This window comes from Bos grunniens, chromosome 11 (assembly GCF_055505025.1).
Source record: "Bos grunniens cultivar Pamir isolate PY7600 chromosome 11, Bosgru_T2T1.0, whole genome shotgun sequence".
NCBI classification, from domain to species: Eukaryota; Metazoa; Chordata; class Mammalia; order Artiodactyla; family Bovidae; genus Bos; species Bos grunniens.
The window spans coordinates 916,108-932,402 of NC_141175.1; the positions used below are offsets into that span (position 1 = coordinate 916,108).

A 16,295-nucleotide genomic window follows, 5' to 3' on the forward strand; every position below is an offset into this window, starting at 1 on the left:
AGAAATGAGCTATAAAGTCATGAAAAGACACGGAGGAACCTTAAACGAACATGGGTAAGTGAAAGGAGCCAATTTGAAGAGGCTGCATACTATGCAAATCCAACCGTATGGCATTGTGGAAAAGGCAAATGACAGACGCAGTAAAAGGGCCAGCGGCTGCCGGGTCGGGGGAGGGGCCACATCTAGGTTTCTGTCGGCAAAAGCCAGGTGGGACCCTCAAGCTGATCCAGAAAGAAGCATACCCAGGGGCTCATTTTGGAGTCGGGGAAAACACACACACTACCACTGTGGGAGGTGAAACAGCACAAGGGACCAGGGAAAGCGTCCTTCCAAGGAAGCAGTGAGGAAGGGAAGGCTCAGCAGCCAGAGCTCCAACTGCACCGTCACACCCGGCCCCAGGTGAGAGCACCGCAGGTGAGAGCACGTGTGTGCTCGCATGTGTGTGTGGACAGGTCTGCACACACGCAGGCGGGTGGCAGCATCTAGGTCTGCCTGAGACTATATCTCCATCTGGAATTCACGTCAGCTCTGCCCCTGGGAATGCTTTCTCTGTCCTTGGTGCTCACGAAACACCGGTGCCCTTGCGCATAGTGTGAGGGGCTAGTCTGAAACCAGGAGGTTGACGTTTTTATTATCCTGTGCCCTCAGTGCCTGAACACGGTCAGCTGTGCAACCACCGTTCCTTCAGGACCGCAAGCAAAGGCCTGGGAGGAGCCGCAGAGCAGGGACCAGGCAGCATGGAAGACCACCACCCTGAGACCCTCGTCCTCTCCCCTACTAACCCCCAACCTCAGGCTGGTCTGTGGCCATAGTTCCTGGCAGCACTGGTACGACTGTGAAGAGCTGTAACCATGTTGTGGTCTGTCTTCCTGACGAGACTCTGGGCCCCAGGAGGACAGCCAGTCACGCTCCCTCCTGCTGGGCCTCTGCACTAACACCATGCCTGGCACTTACCTGGGAACTTGCAGATATTTTGGAAGCGAGGAGACTAAGGCTTAAGTGACCTGTAACAGTGACAGTGCTCCTCTGGGCCCTGGAAAGCAAAGGGGCGTGGAGGCACAGATGCCGGCAGCACAGACTCTCCAGCTGAGAGCGACCCAGAGGCAAGCTCTGTCCCCAGGTGGCCGCTGCGGAGCAGGAGGGGAAGAAGGAGCACAAAGTGGGCCCACACAAGGGGGCCTGCGCAGCTGCTGAGGGGAGATACTCACTGGGAGCAACCGTGGTCTGCCCGGGAGGCCCGGTCAGCGTCACTGGGATGCGCACAGCGGTGCTCAGATCTGAGGGCTGACCGCCCGTGCGAGTCACGTTCCGCTGATTGTCCGCGTCCTCTGGCTGCTCTTCCACCTCCTCCAGGCAAGCGCTGGGCAGGGCATGCACAGGGCCCACGCCAACGACCACACTGGCCTCCAGGTCACAGTGCGACCCCCTGCAAGCAGTGATGCACATCAGACTGATGTAGCCCCAAACTCCTATTCTACTTGCAAAACCCAGCTTCTTAAACCCCTATCCTGATCAAATAAATCCCTGACCACCTCCTGTTCTGATTTTTACCATCCTATACATTCTGTGTTTTGGGATCTGAAAGGTAGGGTTGCAGCTGACTCACCTGTTTTTCCCTGGCAAAAGACCAGGCACGGCTGACATCACATTATGTGTACGTAACAGAGCTGTTGGCAGAATAAAGAAGCCTGGAAGAGGATGTTACCCTAAGCCTACCTATCTGGGGCCCCACCAGGGCCAAGCACAGAGCTCTGCAAAGACATTGCCTAGGTGGGGCTGATCCTGAGCTGCAGCCTCTGACTATGAGAGTTCCGCGTGGTCTGTGACCTGTTGGCAAGTGTGGAGATGGCTGGTCTCAGCCTAGCAGCCCCTGTTACCCCCAGGCTCTCATAGTCACCCTGGGAATCCTGTCCGAGCGCGGGCCCAGGCTGGCTGGCCTGGGGAGGGAACAGGGCAGGGTCCTTTCTGTCAGAGGCGCACAGCCCAGCCCCCTTCCGTGACACCCTTAGCCTGGAGGCCTCCTCAGGTTCCCCCAGGCTCTCCTGACCCTCCTTCCTTCACAGTGCTCCCCATTTTTCTCTTCTCTCTGGGTCACCTTGTTCTTTCCAAGTCTTCCTGATCCCAACCAGTCCCAACGATTTTGCCCTAAGCCTCCCTTGCACCTGGGCGCCTTAGACTAGGCTAAATTTCCCTGAGCCAAGCCCCCAGCACGCGGTGAAAGGCCTTCTCACACAGCACCAACAAGGCGGACCGTCCCCGCCCGGGGCCGCGCCCCCGCCCCGCGCGACTCACCTGGGCTGGTGGTTTCGGGGCTCCTTGTCCCTGTCCTCCGCCTCGGCCTCCTTCTCCGCCTCCTCGTGTGCGGGCGGCGCCTTGTGTCGCGCTCGGTGCCGCCGGGAGGGCTCCTCGCCGCTCTCGGCCTCCCGGGGCCCGGCCCGGGAGCCGCCGCGGTGCCGCGCTCGCCGCTCGCCCTTGCTGCCGGGCGCGCCCTCCCTGCTCGGCTCCGGCGCGTGCCGGTGCGCGCGGTGGCGCCGGGGCTCGCGCTCCGCGGCCTCCTCCGGGGAGCCCCGCCGGTGGTGGCGCCGGCCGCCGTCCGGGCCCAGCCCGCGGCCTCGCTCGCTCCTGGCCTCGCGGGGGCCTGCGGCCTCCTTGCTGCGGCTGCGGCGCGGTCGCGCCCGCTCCTCCCGGGCCCCCGGCTCCCCGCCCTCCGCCTTCGGGGCGTCCGCCCTGTCTGGCTCCCCCGCCGGGGCTGCGGCCTTGTCCCTGTCCCTGTCGCGGTGCCGGTGGTGCCTGCGCGGCGGGTCGGCACCCTCGCCGGCCTCCCCGCCCTCGGGCCGGGCCTTGCCCCCCGCAGGCCCCCGCGCGCCATCCCGGCCTGGCTCCACCACAAGCGGCCGGTCCAGGTGCGTCTTCATGTCGGGCCGCAGGTGGCGGGAAGTGGCGAAGCGCAGGCGCTCCTCGGGGTCCATCTCGCTATACAGCGCTTCACAGCTGGCCCGCAGGTTCTGCAGCCGCAGCTGGCTGGCCCGCTGCTCCCACACCGAGCGCGCCTTGGCCGAGTTCTGCTGCCTGCTGTGGGGAGACCGCCCCTGTGAGCCCCCTGCGCTGCGTCCCACCTCTCTGCTCCGCAGGGGAAGCCACTGATGGACACAGAGCGATGGACGGATGGCAGAGGACGCAGGGACGCAGGGCGAGAGGAGGGAAGAAGGCGGCAGGAGTCCTGGCCAGCCCAGCAGAGTGGATGGGCTGAGTCGGTGGCAGATACCCGGGCTAACAGACCTCGTCCCTATGCCCCTTGTGGCGGAGCCCACAGACTGTGAGAGCCTCACCTGAGGTGGGGGCCCCAGGCCGGAGGGCACAAGGGGTGCAGGGCAGTGGGAATGGCAGGCACTAGCATGAGGTGGCAGACGGGCTTCTCGGGCAGGGGGGCCACCTGCCAGGAAGGCCAAAATGGGGCAAGGAGGGGGGCAGCGTCCAAATGGAGTGGGACTGGGTGGGGGCTGCCTAAGGAGGGGCTTCTCCGTCTCTCCCTCCAGGAGGAGAGTCACTGGCCAGAAGCACACAGAGGGTGTTTGAGAGGGAACTCAATAAGGGGCGGGTCATCAGGAGCAGAGGGGAGGGCGGCCCAGGGAGTGAGGGGCCCTGGGACAGCTGGCCCTCAGGAGTCGGGCAGGCACTCTCCCTGAGCTGGTCAGACCCATTTGGGCAGCTGCCACTCAGCTCAATGACCATTTGCTGAATGCCCAGCAACCCAGCATCAGGTCTGGGGCTGGACACCCCCTCTTGTGGTCACCAGTACCCCCTCTCTCCTGGCTCCACAGAGGCTGAGAGCTCTCCGGCACCAGGAATGGCCTATGGCCCAGGCTCAGCCCTCATGGCACAGGCTCCTGAAGGCCCTGACGGCCATCTGCCAAGCTCACCCACATGGTCACAGGGGGTCCACAGCCCAGGGTGCATGGAAGCCCTTTGCATTCTGCAATTTTCACTAGACAAGACCCCAGAGTTGGTGACCCCAACACCACCTTGGCCAAGTGGGAAATGCCTCAGAGGGCCAGTCTTGCCTTCCCCTCTAGAGGTTCCTAGAACCCCCTGGGCAGCAGGGGCAGCACAGGACAAGGATGGCCGTGGCATCTGGATCAGGTGGCATCTGGCCACCTCCCCAGCCCTCACGCCCTCCTCTTGTCCCCACGGCACACTGCGCACAGAGCTGTGACCCACGGGGTCCACAGCAAGGCACTGACGGAGCCAGGATCGGACGCATGCAAGGACAAGAGGGAAAGAGTGTCTAAAGGAGACGTGAGGCCTTGGCCAGACCCCAGCTGCGCTGACAGCACAGCCGAGAGCCACAACCCAAGGGCCCTGAGGGCCGGGCTGGACAGGCCCCACCCCCGGCTCTGGGCTGCGGCCACTGAGCACCACACTAGTCCTGCCCTTTGTAGGGTTAGTCCAGGTTCAGGGTGGGGAGCCATTTCCAGGAGAGCACCTCGGAAGTATGAGAGCAGCAGAGCCTGATGTCTGTCCCTGGGGGCCCAGCAGGAGACACATAGGGACAACTGCCGGCCTCTCCGGCATCTGCCGACCCACACCTTTAGCTGACCCCCCAAGCCCTGACCTGCTGCCCCGTTCCCGAGGTCACCTCGCAACAGACCCACCTTATCTTTCTTTGCCTTCAACCCAGAGCCCCAGGGGACCTCCCCATCCCCAGCTGGCATCAAAACAAAGGGTCCGACTCTGAACAAGACTGAACCTTGTACAGTGGACAACAGCCACCAGGGGGAGTTCCCCGGGTGCAGGAGGCCACGAGAGCTGACAGCCAGCCACTGGTCAGCCTCCTTATCAGCCCAGCAGCCGGAGATGGACCTGGACTCTGAGCCATATGGGCAGCAGGTGGCGGCCTGCTCAGATGCAGCCATGAGCCCCGGGGCCTGTGCCGTCTGCCAGAACACAAACAGGCAGGCAGTGAAGATGATGGGGACACGTGGTGTCTCAGGAGGAACGGCTCTGCCCTCACCCTTACCCTCAGACACAGCTCCGTCCCACCGAGGAACCAGCTCAAGTCCACGAAGAGGCGGGTTGCCTGCTGGACTAGAGAGTGCATCCAGGCTCCCTGCATAACTTCCCAGCCCCACTCCCACTGGACTGCTGCCACGCTGGGCCTCCGCCCCCTAGGACTATCTGTGCCCACCCAGCATGTAGCATGGCTGCCTCTCTGGACGTGTCTCTGGGTCTGAGCCTTGCTGAGGTGCACCCGCCTGTGGGCCTCTCTGTGCCTGCTCTGCCCGACGCATGGCGCACTGTGACCAGTGCTCGCCTCCCCCCCACGCCTCTCCACCAAGTTCCCAAGCAGTTCAGGATGTGCAAGAGACCCCCAGTGCAGAGTGGCAGGCGGCTCAGACCCAGGCAAAGGCCTCCCTGAAGGAGGCCCAGGGAGGAGCCGCCCCACCACGTTCCAGCCCGGCTTGCCTGCAGAGCTGAGTTCGGCCACGTGCTGACAGGACTCAGAAGGAGCCTCTGTGGCATGGCTCTGCTTTGGGGTCTCTGCGCTGAGAAAGCTGTCACCCCTCAGTCACCCCTAGTGTGACAAGCAGAAGCAGCCCAGGTGCAACACTGTGGATACCTACGATGCATCGCATTTTCTGCCAGCCTGGAGTCAATCATTTGGGGCCCAGACTCTTATCCTGTGGGCACTGGGGGCCCAACAGCAGCAGCTCTGCATTCTTGTGGCCGCACCAGCCCAGCCCTGTGCTGCCCAGCAACAGGGGGTGGGGCTCAGGGACCGCGGGAGCGCCAGTCAGCACCAGGGCACAGGGAGGGCACCCGGCCATCCCCAGGGACTTCTCACCTGCAGGAAGAAGCCCCTGGGGACAGTCAGACGGGTGTCACCCCCCAGCAGGGCCACCTCAGTGCTCCTGTGGCCCCACCTCAGGCTCTCCCTGTCTCTGCAGCCTTGCAAACAGGCAGCAGCTCTGCTCTCGCTAGAACTTCCTAAGGATCACAGAGACGTCCTCTCCCAGGTAAGGCAGGCTGGAGCAGGAGGGCCCCACATATGCCCTGAGCCCCTGAGGACCCTCTACTTCTACTTCACAGGAGCTGCAAGGAGACAGCCAGCGGCTCCCCGTGGTGGTCACCTCAGGAAAAGCAGACCTGCTCATGGTGCCAGAGTGACCGCACAGGGACAGACAGCAGAGAGGACGACCAGGAGAGGAGGAGGGGCTGAGCTCAGAGAGCCTGATCCCGGGAGCAGGCTGAGCAGGATGTGAGGGCGCCAGGAAGTGCGCCTGTGTCCCCAGAGGGGCGCGGGAGGTGGTCCTGGAGCTGCCCCCTGAAGCGAATGACTTGAAGTGGGAAAGCAGAGTCAGGGGCAAAGGTGCTGGTGTGTAGTTATCATGAAGCCACAGATGGAAATCGTAGCAGAGAGACTCACGGTGAGTTTACGCTGGAGACAGATGAGCTGCGAGATACAGTACCTCGAGTTTGCTTTACAAAACTGCACATGCAAAAAACAAAACAGAACAAAGTGAGAACACCAGAGAGCGCTCCAAGAGGGCCAGAGCACGCGCCAGCCGCACTGGTCAGGACAGAGGCTCGGCGTGCATCCAGGCCGGAGGCCAGGGACGCTTCGTCAGAACGACACCGGCCGGGACCTCGGGGTAAAGGAGAAGTTGAGAGAGCACGCACGTCCAGCAGAGCAGCAACCACCACGGCTGGAGGGCAGGAAGGCTACCTTGAGCCGACCAACCCAGCTCTGTGCCCACTGCCCCTGGAAGGGCAGCGGGGCCGGAAAGAGCAGGCACCTCCCACCCTGCAATTCTCAACAGCCCTCCTCTGTCGGACCTGGTGCCTCCATCCCCCAGTTAGTGCTGGGGACCACTAACCCCTTCAAGACGGAGCAGAGATGGCTGACACAGGGGCCTTACCTGCTCGCGGCCTTGCCTGGGCCCTGCTTCCCGACCACTGTGCTTGGCCCCCAGCCAAGGCTGCCCAGGCTCTGAGTCACTGCCTCCCACTCACCACCACCCTTCCCAGGGGCAAACAGGTTCCATCACCAGCCCATCTTCCCTTGAGTGTCTTTCTAGAAGCTTTTCCAAAATCAATAGAGAGAAACCAGAGATCTCTTTACAGTCATTTCCCTTCAAGGTAGCTTCCCCAGGGGAGGACCAGGTGGGTATCCAACTCTGCCTTCTCAAGGCTGAGTCGACAAACATGTGAGAAGCTCAAAACTACTCACGGGCCTGCTGACCCTGCCTGCAGAGAGGCACGTGTGTCCAAGAGACTGAGCAAAGCAGTGTGCATGACCCCGTGTGTGAACTTGTGAGTGTGTGTGAGTGTGACTGAGACTGTGAACATCAAGAGTGGCTGTGAGTGTGAACGCGTGTGCAGGAGGGGCCATGGGCACCAGCGCTCCTGAGGCTGATGCAGCCGAGAACTCGGATGACCACATCGGCCCGAGTGTCCCCCTCCAGGGAGCCTGAGAGGACTGTCCCCTGCAGCCACACACTGGGGTCCCCACGGAGGCTCGAGTGACTCGGGCACCCCACTCAGGCGGGGCCAGCACAGAGTCTCGGGCAAGGTCCACAGAGCCCTTCAAACATCAGAGACCCTAAAACTGCCCCGAGCATCCGAGGCCCACAGAGCACATCTCAGCAGGCCCCGTCTCACAGGCCACACAGCACAGCTTGGGGAGCAGATTTGGCGGGGGACACCCTGTCCCCCAACCTCAGCAGCTCAGACAGAGAAGTGACCGTGAGAGGCTGGTGCTGCCAGTGGAGCAGGGAGCCAGGCAGATGGACAGACGGACGTGGGAGCAGCCGTCTCAGGGAGGCCCCGCCCTCAGATGCCTCAGCTGACGGAGAAAAGTGAACAGCCACGCACAGCGGCCTCACCCCACCCCCATGCCTGAGGCCAGACCTCCTCCAGGAAATGGGACCTCGGGGGGTCACATCAGAGCCCCTGTACGTGCATCAGAGGTGGGCTGAGGACCCAAAGCTGCATCCTGGGTGGGCCTGCAGAACCCACAGGAGGACCCAGGGGCCAGCACCTGGACACACCCCAGGTTGGCCACAGCATGGACAGATCAGCGCCGAGCTCAGGGCCTGCTGTGAGGGGAGCACCAAGTGTCCCCCAGGCCCTGGGGACATAGGTCCACAGTCTGGTTCCTGCACAGCAGCGTCCTGAACAGGGTGGGGGCGGAGAAACAGGAAGAGCATCCAGCCCTCCCTTTCTGGTGTCCGGACAAGCTCCCTGTGGCTGTGCTGGGGGCCCCTCCTCTCTGGGGTCTCTGCCCAGGTTGGGGTGGATGCCCTGCCACACATTCCCAAGGAGCGGGCAGCCCTGGCCAGCAGCAGAGACACAGGACATCACACTCCCCTCCAGAACAGCACGAAGGAAAACGGTACACAGAATCCACACAAGGCCCTCGTGAACAGACTGGTCAGCCGCCACCACATCCTCCACGCAGACTGCCAGCAGCTTACACAGTTTGGGAGAAGAGGCTGTGACAGGAAGTCACCAGGGTCACTGTAAGCCCAGGACCAAGCAGACAGAGCAGGTGCACTGGCCAGACAACAAGACTCCAGGATAACTGGGCTCCAGGGCCCCAGCAGCTGGCGGAGTGGTGGCAGCCGTGTCCTGCCTGGCTCTCTGCAGGCCTCTGCCCCGCCGCCTTCACTCAGGGCCTGGGGCCTCCCTTTGCTTCTTCTCCCACACAGGCCACCACCTCTGGCCACCTTAGAGACAGGACCTCTGCAAATGCCCTCCTAGAAATCAGGCCATGGCCCTGTGACTTCCAGGCAAGACCGAGCTGCTAAGACGACCCCACCCGTGCATGTGCACACTTCCTCAGACTCATCCCCCCAGAGCACTCAGCACTGCCGCCTGCATCACCGCGGAAGGGCCTGAGGCTGCCCCCGGCACTCTGACCTCAGTCAGCACAGCAGAGGGGCGCAGCTGCAGAGCGAGGGCCCATGGGTCAGCCCCGGAGCCGGAGGGGCCGGTGGGTGGTGAGCGTGGGGCTGGAGGCAAGACTGGTGGCTCCGGGTGGACTCAGTCTGGCCCCAACCCTCCTGTGCTTTCCTGCGGTCACCCAGTGACCAAACACGGGACCAGACTTTCCCACCTCCTTCCCGGGGGCCGACCTCCCGCAGCCACTGCAGCTCTTGGCCCTGGGCTGGGTGCTCTGCCCCAACTCTGAAGTCCATAGCACAGCAGCGGTGCTCCTGCAAGGTGCCTGGAGGCTCCAGAGAAGTCTCAGCCCCACCTGACCTCCTCTCATCAGAGCAGAGCAGCCACCTCTCATCAGAGAGGCCACCTCTTGACCTCTGTCCCAACATTAAAAACTCAAAGATGCTTTGGGAAACTGTGTTAAGACTCTTGGGCTGCTGAAGTACCATGTTGAATCTTTTGCATCACAAAACACATTTCTGAAAAACTGAGCCGAAGTCAGACATACTTGGAGCCACCCAAGACTGTCCAGGGGGACCGCCATCAGCAGGCTGCTCCCACCCACAGCATTGCCAACACCTCACTCTCATCCTGGTGGGGAGAAGCCAGAGGCTCTACCTGGTGGTCTCGTTGCTCAAAGGCCCCTGCCGGGGAGGAGAGCCACTGCTCCCACCTCAGCTCCTGGGGAGGGCTGTGTCCTGAGAGGCTCCAATCAAGGCAAGGGCCCTCTCTAGAAGCCCCAGGAGGAGTTGGGCTCTGCAGCAACCCTGCCACCACCCCATAACCCACTCCTAGAGCCTTACGCAGCAATGGAGATGTTCGCGGCAGACATGGGGCTGACTTCAGCCACTTCTTTGGCCTTCTGCAGAGCAAGCTTCTGATTGGCTGCTTCTTCCATCTCCTCTTCGTCCTGCTTGGACAGACAGAAAACTGTAGCTAGCCTGAGAGTGCTGTGTCCACTCTGAGATTCCACAGAAGCCTCAGCCCCACCTGACCTCCTCTCGTGCCACCAGCTCTTCATCCTAGAACCTCTGAATCCTTCCCGCCCCCTGAGCTGAAGGCCAGACAGCTGGCTCCTGCCTCAGCACGACCCACCAGGCTCCAGACACCCCTGCTATGCCCATCTCTGCAGGCGACAGTCCCCAGTCAGCAGCCTTCCCTGCATGCTCACTGCTGACAGCACCACTCTGGAGCTCCAGCCCAGGAACACATTCCTGCATGTCAGTCTCACTCTGGTGAAATGCAAACCCCTCTTTCTATTCCCACCTGCTCCCCCTCCTGCCTACCCCAGCAGTTGTCTCACTGGAACGAAGTCTGTCTCTGCCCCAGAGCAGTGAGCCAGCGCAAGGGGCAGCTGGCCGCCCTGAGCCCAGGTGCCCCGCAGCACCGCCCACGGGAGCCCTCCCCAGGAGTGCCTAGTAGGGCCACCTCACAACCTCAGAGCTTCTCCACCCGGACCTACCGGGTCACATCCGACCACCTATCCCCAGCGGTGACTGTGCCTGACCATGGGTTCCATTCCTCACTGAGCTCCTGGAGAAGAGCCCTGAGGCTCTCTGCCTCCGGGCCGGCATGTGACACCTGAGCAGACGCCTTGCCCCACCTCTGCCCACTCCACGTGGAGGAGGACGGACCCTCCAGCCCCGAGCCCATGTCACCAGGCAAAACCAAAATGTTCTGCTCCTCAGATCTCTAGGCTGAGAGCTCTAGGCTGAGTCTACAGGCCCACCAGTCTCTGTGTGGTCCAGCTACATCACTGGGACCACCCTTATTTCCTTTATGACCCCAACCCCAGGCCCACCTGGCTCCTCTGGAAGCTGGCATTCCCAACACATCCCAAACATCCTTGAATTTGCTTTTAGGGCACAGTAATGGCAAGTAAGCCCCTGGGAGCTGTCTGTACATTTCCCACCATAGAGAAGAGAGCTGCCAGCTTCAGGCCCCGGAGGGCAGCAGAACCAGACCCACCACGAAGCCCCAAAGGGACGCCCCTCCTCCAGCTCCAGGCTCCATCCTGGTTTATGGTCCTCAAGTCACTCCAGTGGGTGTTCTACAAACTTGACATGGGTTTATTTCTACTTCAAAAAACAATTGACATTACCATGTATTAGCGGGAGCACGAAGGAGGGAGCACCAAGCCCCACTCTTTGGGACCCTTGGCCAGCCCAGGAGTGCCCAGAGCCTGTCTCAAACAGGCCTCCACTTCCGCCTCCAAAAGGGAGGGGACCCCTGAGTTAGGGCAGTCTGTCCAAAGGGGTCACCACACAGGGTGTCCAGGCACAGACACAGGGCCCCAGGACACAGCCTGTCAGTACGTCCTCCCACTGACAACCTTGAAGGGGCAGTGAGAGCTTTGCCCTCAAGCTCAGGACAGCTGGTGCCAGATCACCAAGGCTGCTGAGCACCCCTGGTTCACGGGGCTCCAGAAATCCTGATGCCAGAAGTGCTCTGTGGCTACACCGGTCTCCCCAGCCACGGGCTTGGGCCACTCTCCAGCCGCTCCTGGATTGCGAGATTCAGTCCACCAACCGACTGACAACAGTAATAGGCATGCCAGGGGGATTCCCGACCCTCAGAGGAAGGGAGGAGTCCAGACCCACAGGCACAGCCCAGCCCAGTCGAGCGGAGGCAGAGGCGGGTGCACCCATGAGCCCCTGGGGGAACATTCTTCCCAGGGGGCCAGGTGGGGAGGCAGGGCCAGGAGCACATGGACACCGGAGTTGCAGAGACGTCCAGAGCCCAGCTTCCCCAGGGGAGACCCAAGTCAAGCCCCAGAGCAGGGACAGTGTTAAGTGTTGGGACATGCAGGACTGAGTGGGTGGCTGTCAGGGACAGTGGAGGTGAGCACACAGACAGACACACAGGTGTACACACGCACACAGACAGCAGGTGCGCGCCCTTGAGGGTCAGAGAGTCCTCAGGCCTCCGGACCACAGCCCCTTCGCACCAGCAGCCAAGCTTGTCAAAGCGCCAGCCCGAGGCTGAAACAGCGGGCGGCCTGCACCATCCGGGACAGACAGCGTCAAAGTAAGCCGCATCACCCGGAGGGATGCCACAGGGAGACGTGTGTGATCACATCCCCCACAGGCTCAGGGATGCGAGATGACTATTAGCTGGCTCCCGCAGGGCACAGCCTGGAGAGAAAGCCATCCCGCTGGGTGCGGATGTGCTGGAACAAACACGAGCTGCTCCTCCAGCCACCAGCCTGGCCCCGAATCCGAGGGCAGCACCACACAGGGCCACCCGAGCTCAGCCATTCACACAGGAGACCAAACACAGGGGTCCCCTCCCCTCCCAGAGAGGATCCCAGGGTCCCCTCACCATCTGGGGATGAACATAAGGGACCCTCACTCCTGGGGATGACCACAGGGTCCCCTCCCTGCCCTTTAGGGTGTTCAGACCGGATGTCCCCTAGGGCCCACCTCACGATGTCTCTCACTCTGAGAGGACACAGCCCCCACTTCACACACTGAAGCCACCGTGCCCTTCAATCCTGAAGCCAGGGCAGCCGTGCCCCCATCATCCGGGTCTGCCTCTGGGTTGCGTCTCCTGTGGGCCACCTCTTGCTCCCACCCCGCCTCCTGTTTTTCTGGTCATCCTTCCCAGGTCCTGACTTCCCAGAAGTGGCCCTCACAGTCACCCCCCTTCCTGGCACAGTGTCCCCTGCCTCTTGTGCCCCCACATCCCTGCATATCCAGGAATCGAGGAGAGCCCTGGACAACGGCCACACGTTCCTAAAGCAGGACCTGCCCCCTCATGACGCCGCCGCCTCTCCAGAGTGACATGGCCTGACCCCCATCCACCCATCCCTGGGCTGCACGGGTGCACCCACCCACATACCTTGGTCAGCTCCTGAGCATTGGCGAGGTTGTCCACAGCGATGGCCAGGAAGACGTTCAGCAGGGTGTCTGGTGGCTCCAGCTAAGGAAGGACGTCTATGCCCCAGCCTCCCCAGGGTCAGGCCACGGCTTCCTCCATGCAACACAGGGGCCCATCTCCCCAGGTCCTGGCCAGCCTTGCCTCCTTCCTGGATGTCCCCCGATCCCCCAACCCTCCAGCCATGTCAGCCCCCGTCAGACACAGCCCAGCCTAGCTGCTGGGAGGCAGCCCCCTAGCCTCCTTGACGCAATCTCTTGGTAGGTGACCTTGCAGCTCAGGCCCCCTTGTCTGGCAAGGAGGTATTAATACCCTGGGACTCAGGGGGAACGGCACCCCAGGGTTCTGCCTCATGGATGAACCTGCACAGCGCTGCAGCAGCCCATGAGACAGCACACTGAGGTCAGCTGCTGCCTCCTGGCATCAACCAAAGCCACGGGCAACCCAGAGGCCTTGCCATGCCCAGAGAGCAGGATGAAGGTCGTGCCCCTTGGGGTCCAGCCACAGGGAAACACTCCAGTCAGGCAGGATGGGGACACCCGCTGCAGAGCCTCCCCAGCTGGGCTTGCCCTGACCCCGCAGAGCCCCTTCCCGACTCCAGACACAAGCCTGAGGAGCGTCCTCCACACAAGACCTTCCCTTGTGCTTCCCTGCAGATTCATTTCTACCAGGGGGAGGTTTTTTAAAAGCTTGGTGCCAAAACCTAATTATTAATTTAAATTAAAGTGAAAACAAAACAAACAGCTGCCCTCAGGCTCAAAGCCCATGTCTTTCCCCGAGTCCTCCCTTCCCACCCCACCACAGTGGGTGAGGAGGAGAGGGACCCAGGAGGCACCTCACCCAGCCCACATAGGATACAGTTCCCAAACAGCGTCAGGACAATGAAGTACACAGACGAGAACATGCCCTTGCTGACTCCACCTTGTGATTCGATCCCATGGTACATCACCGCATTCCAGTCCTCCCCGGTCAGGATCTGCGGAGGAAGGGAGGGAGAGCACCCAGGCGCATCTCACAGCCCCCAGAGCCCACACACATGCCCAGGGAGGGACAGCTGAGCCCAGGGCATACGTGTGTGCACACACAGGTTCTTGGATGACACGCAAGGCAGCCCAGGGGCCTCCAAAGGAACTTCCAGAAGGGCCATGGCTGCTGGGCTGAGTCTCTGCCAAGAACGGAAAAAGAGCTCTCGGGAGAGAAGGCGAGCAAAGGCGAGGAGACCAGCACTGGACTGCGTGGGGTCAGCCCAGGGGGGTCTGCCCAGTGGGCTCCCCACGTCCCCAGCTGCCAGGTCACTGCCACGCAGGTGAGGAACTCAGGGCTCAGGGGCGGCATGAGCTCTCAAGGCCAGACAGCAGCCGCGGCCTCTGACCCTCCAGGTCGCTACCTCCTCAGTCCAGTGGGCCAGGCTTTGAGAGCGGCTACACACAATCCTTGCCCCATCAGGAAACGGGTCTCATTTGCATTTGTATTTTGGAAAAATGCAAGGGGATAAGATAACAGACTTTCATGCGTCCCCCACTCAAGATGGAGACTGCTGACGGTTTGTCGTATTTGCATCAGGTCCCACCGCCCATGATCACCCTGACAGGCAACCACGATCACAAATCCAGTGTGCGTTCCCATCTACACCACACACATGTACACACACAATATACCATGCGTGCTCCAAACATGCAGAGAAAAGCGCCCGACTACACACACCGTTCTGTTCAGTCACTGCTGCATCCTTGAAGTCCACCCATGTGGACACGTGAGCCCACTATTCCTGGCAAGTGCTGCCCAGGGCCCTCCCACACATTCACCCACCTTCCGACGGGCACTTCGAGGTGCCCACTGTGCACATGAAGCTGGCCTAGAACCGGGCCTGCTGGATCACAGGTTCTGCACACTCTTGACTTAACTAGATGTTTCCAAAGCGCTTATCCCAAATTACTGTCCCATCAGCAACTCAGGCTGTGTCTTCCTCACACCCTCGTCCCAAACTGAGCACCGTCACACCCTCTGATAGCTCCCAGCCTACAGGGTGAAGCAGCAGCCAGTCAGGTGGGACATCTGCTCAGATCTCCTTTCTGTGGCCCTTTCAACTCTTTGGCTTATATTTCTCGTGACTCATCTTTTCTTGCTGACTTCCATATGTATATTCTTTTTTTCCCAATTAAAATATATAAATTAATTTTTAAAATAAAGTGAGTCTTGTATATACTAGTCCTCTATCTCCAATGTCTGCTGGAAAAATCTGCTTGTGTCCTTTTGCTTTTAACTAATTTGTTGAATTATTAAAAAGTTTAATGAAGTCAAATGTATCAGTCTTTCCTTTATGGTTTCTGCTTTTTGCCTCTTAGGAAGTCCCTCTCCATCCCAAGGTCATGGCGAATTTTCCTACATTTTCTCTGAATCATTTTAAAATTTGGTTTTTAGATCTCTAATCCAACTGGAGTTTGTGGTTATGTTCTGTCTACCATGAGGATGAAAATCAACTTTTCTCCCACACAGAAGGCTCATTTTTTGACCATTCCACCCCTACCCCACACCCCACCCATCCCCCATTGATTTAAATGCCATCTTTTGCATATGACCAACTTCCTACAAAAGCCTGGGCATGCTTCTGGGCTTCCTAGTCTGTTCTCTGGTACTTTGTCTTTAGACGTCAAAATCTTCATTATGGTAGCTTTATAGTAAGTCTTGATACACAGCGGGGCAAATCACTCCACCTTGAATTGCCTTTGCTATTCTTGGACATTTACTGTCCCATAGAATCAACATGCTGAATGCCAAGAGAAGTTCTGTTGGGATTTGAATCACTGATTAAACTAGGGAGAACTGATCCCTTTACAACAGTAAGCCTTCCCCCTTAAAAACATTTGTTTTCAGTTCTTTGGGTCTTTTAATAACTAGCTATAATTTCACATGTAAAGGTCTTGCATACTTCTTGTGGATTTATTTCTGGGTAACTCATAGCTTTTGTGACTACTGTAAGTGAAATCCTTCATTTTAGTCGAATATTCTAACTTAGCAATACAGGTATATAGAAAGGCTCTATCTTCCAACGCTTCTCTTGTGTTCAGCAGCACTGCTGGCTTCCCTTATCGTTTCTAGCTGACTCTCTGGGTCTCTGTGTAATCACATCACCTGTCCATCCTCTCCAGGCCTTCTGCCTCTTCCTTTTCCTTATTACATTGACTTCAACTGCCTGAATGCTAGCTACCCTTGGTTTTTCTTTAGTCACAATGCTTTCAACCTGTGCTAGTCTGAGTTCTCCAAAGAAACAAAAAGCAATAGGAGATGTCTGGGTATATCTTATCTTGTGGTTATGGAGAGTACGTCCCAAGACCCACAGCTGACTGGGAGACATGACGGTGTAAGCTTCAGCCCAAATCTGAGTCCAAGGGCAAGAGAAGCCGAATGTCCCAGCTCAAACACACTGGGCAGCAAGAACGGACTCTCCCTCACTCAGCCTTTTGCTCTACTCAAGCCTT

General features: G+C 59.8%; 1 protein-coding gene across 5 annotated transcripts in view; it reads right to left on the minus strand.

Moving 5' to 3' along the window:
- The window catches only part of CACNA1B (calcium voltage-gated channel subunit alpha1 B), a 213,472-nt gene that overhangs the window by 85,153 nt on the left and 112,024 nt on the right, over positions 1–16,295 (minus strand). For 4 of the 5 annotated variants that reach the window (XR_015136010.1, XM_086323921.1, XM_086323923.1 and 1 more), the window contains exons 16-20: positions 13,675–13,792; positions 12,781–12,848; positions 9,744–9,850; positions 2,293–3,072; positions 1,209–1,426 (exon numbers count right to left, since the gene is read on the minus strand). Coding sequence is in view for 4 of the 5 variants with exons in the window: in XM_086323921.1 (XP_086180047.1) it covers positions 1,209–1,426; positions 2,293–3,072; positions 9,744–9,850; positions 12,781–12,848; positions 13,675–13,792 (1,291 nt within the window). In the remaining variant the exon portion in view is untranslated. The remainder of the gene's footprint in view (positions 1–1,208; positions 1,427–2,292; positions 3,073–9,743; positions 9,851–12,780; positions 12,849–13,674; positions 13,793–16,295) is intronic. The other variant, XM_086323922.1, reaches the window with a different exon arrangement.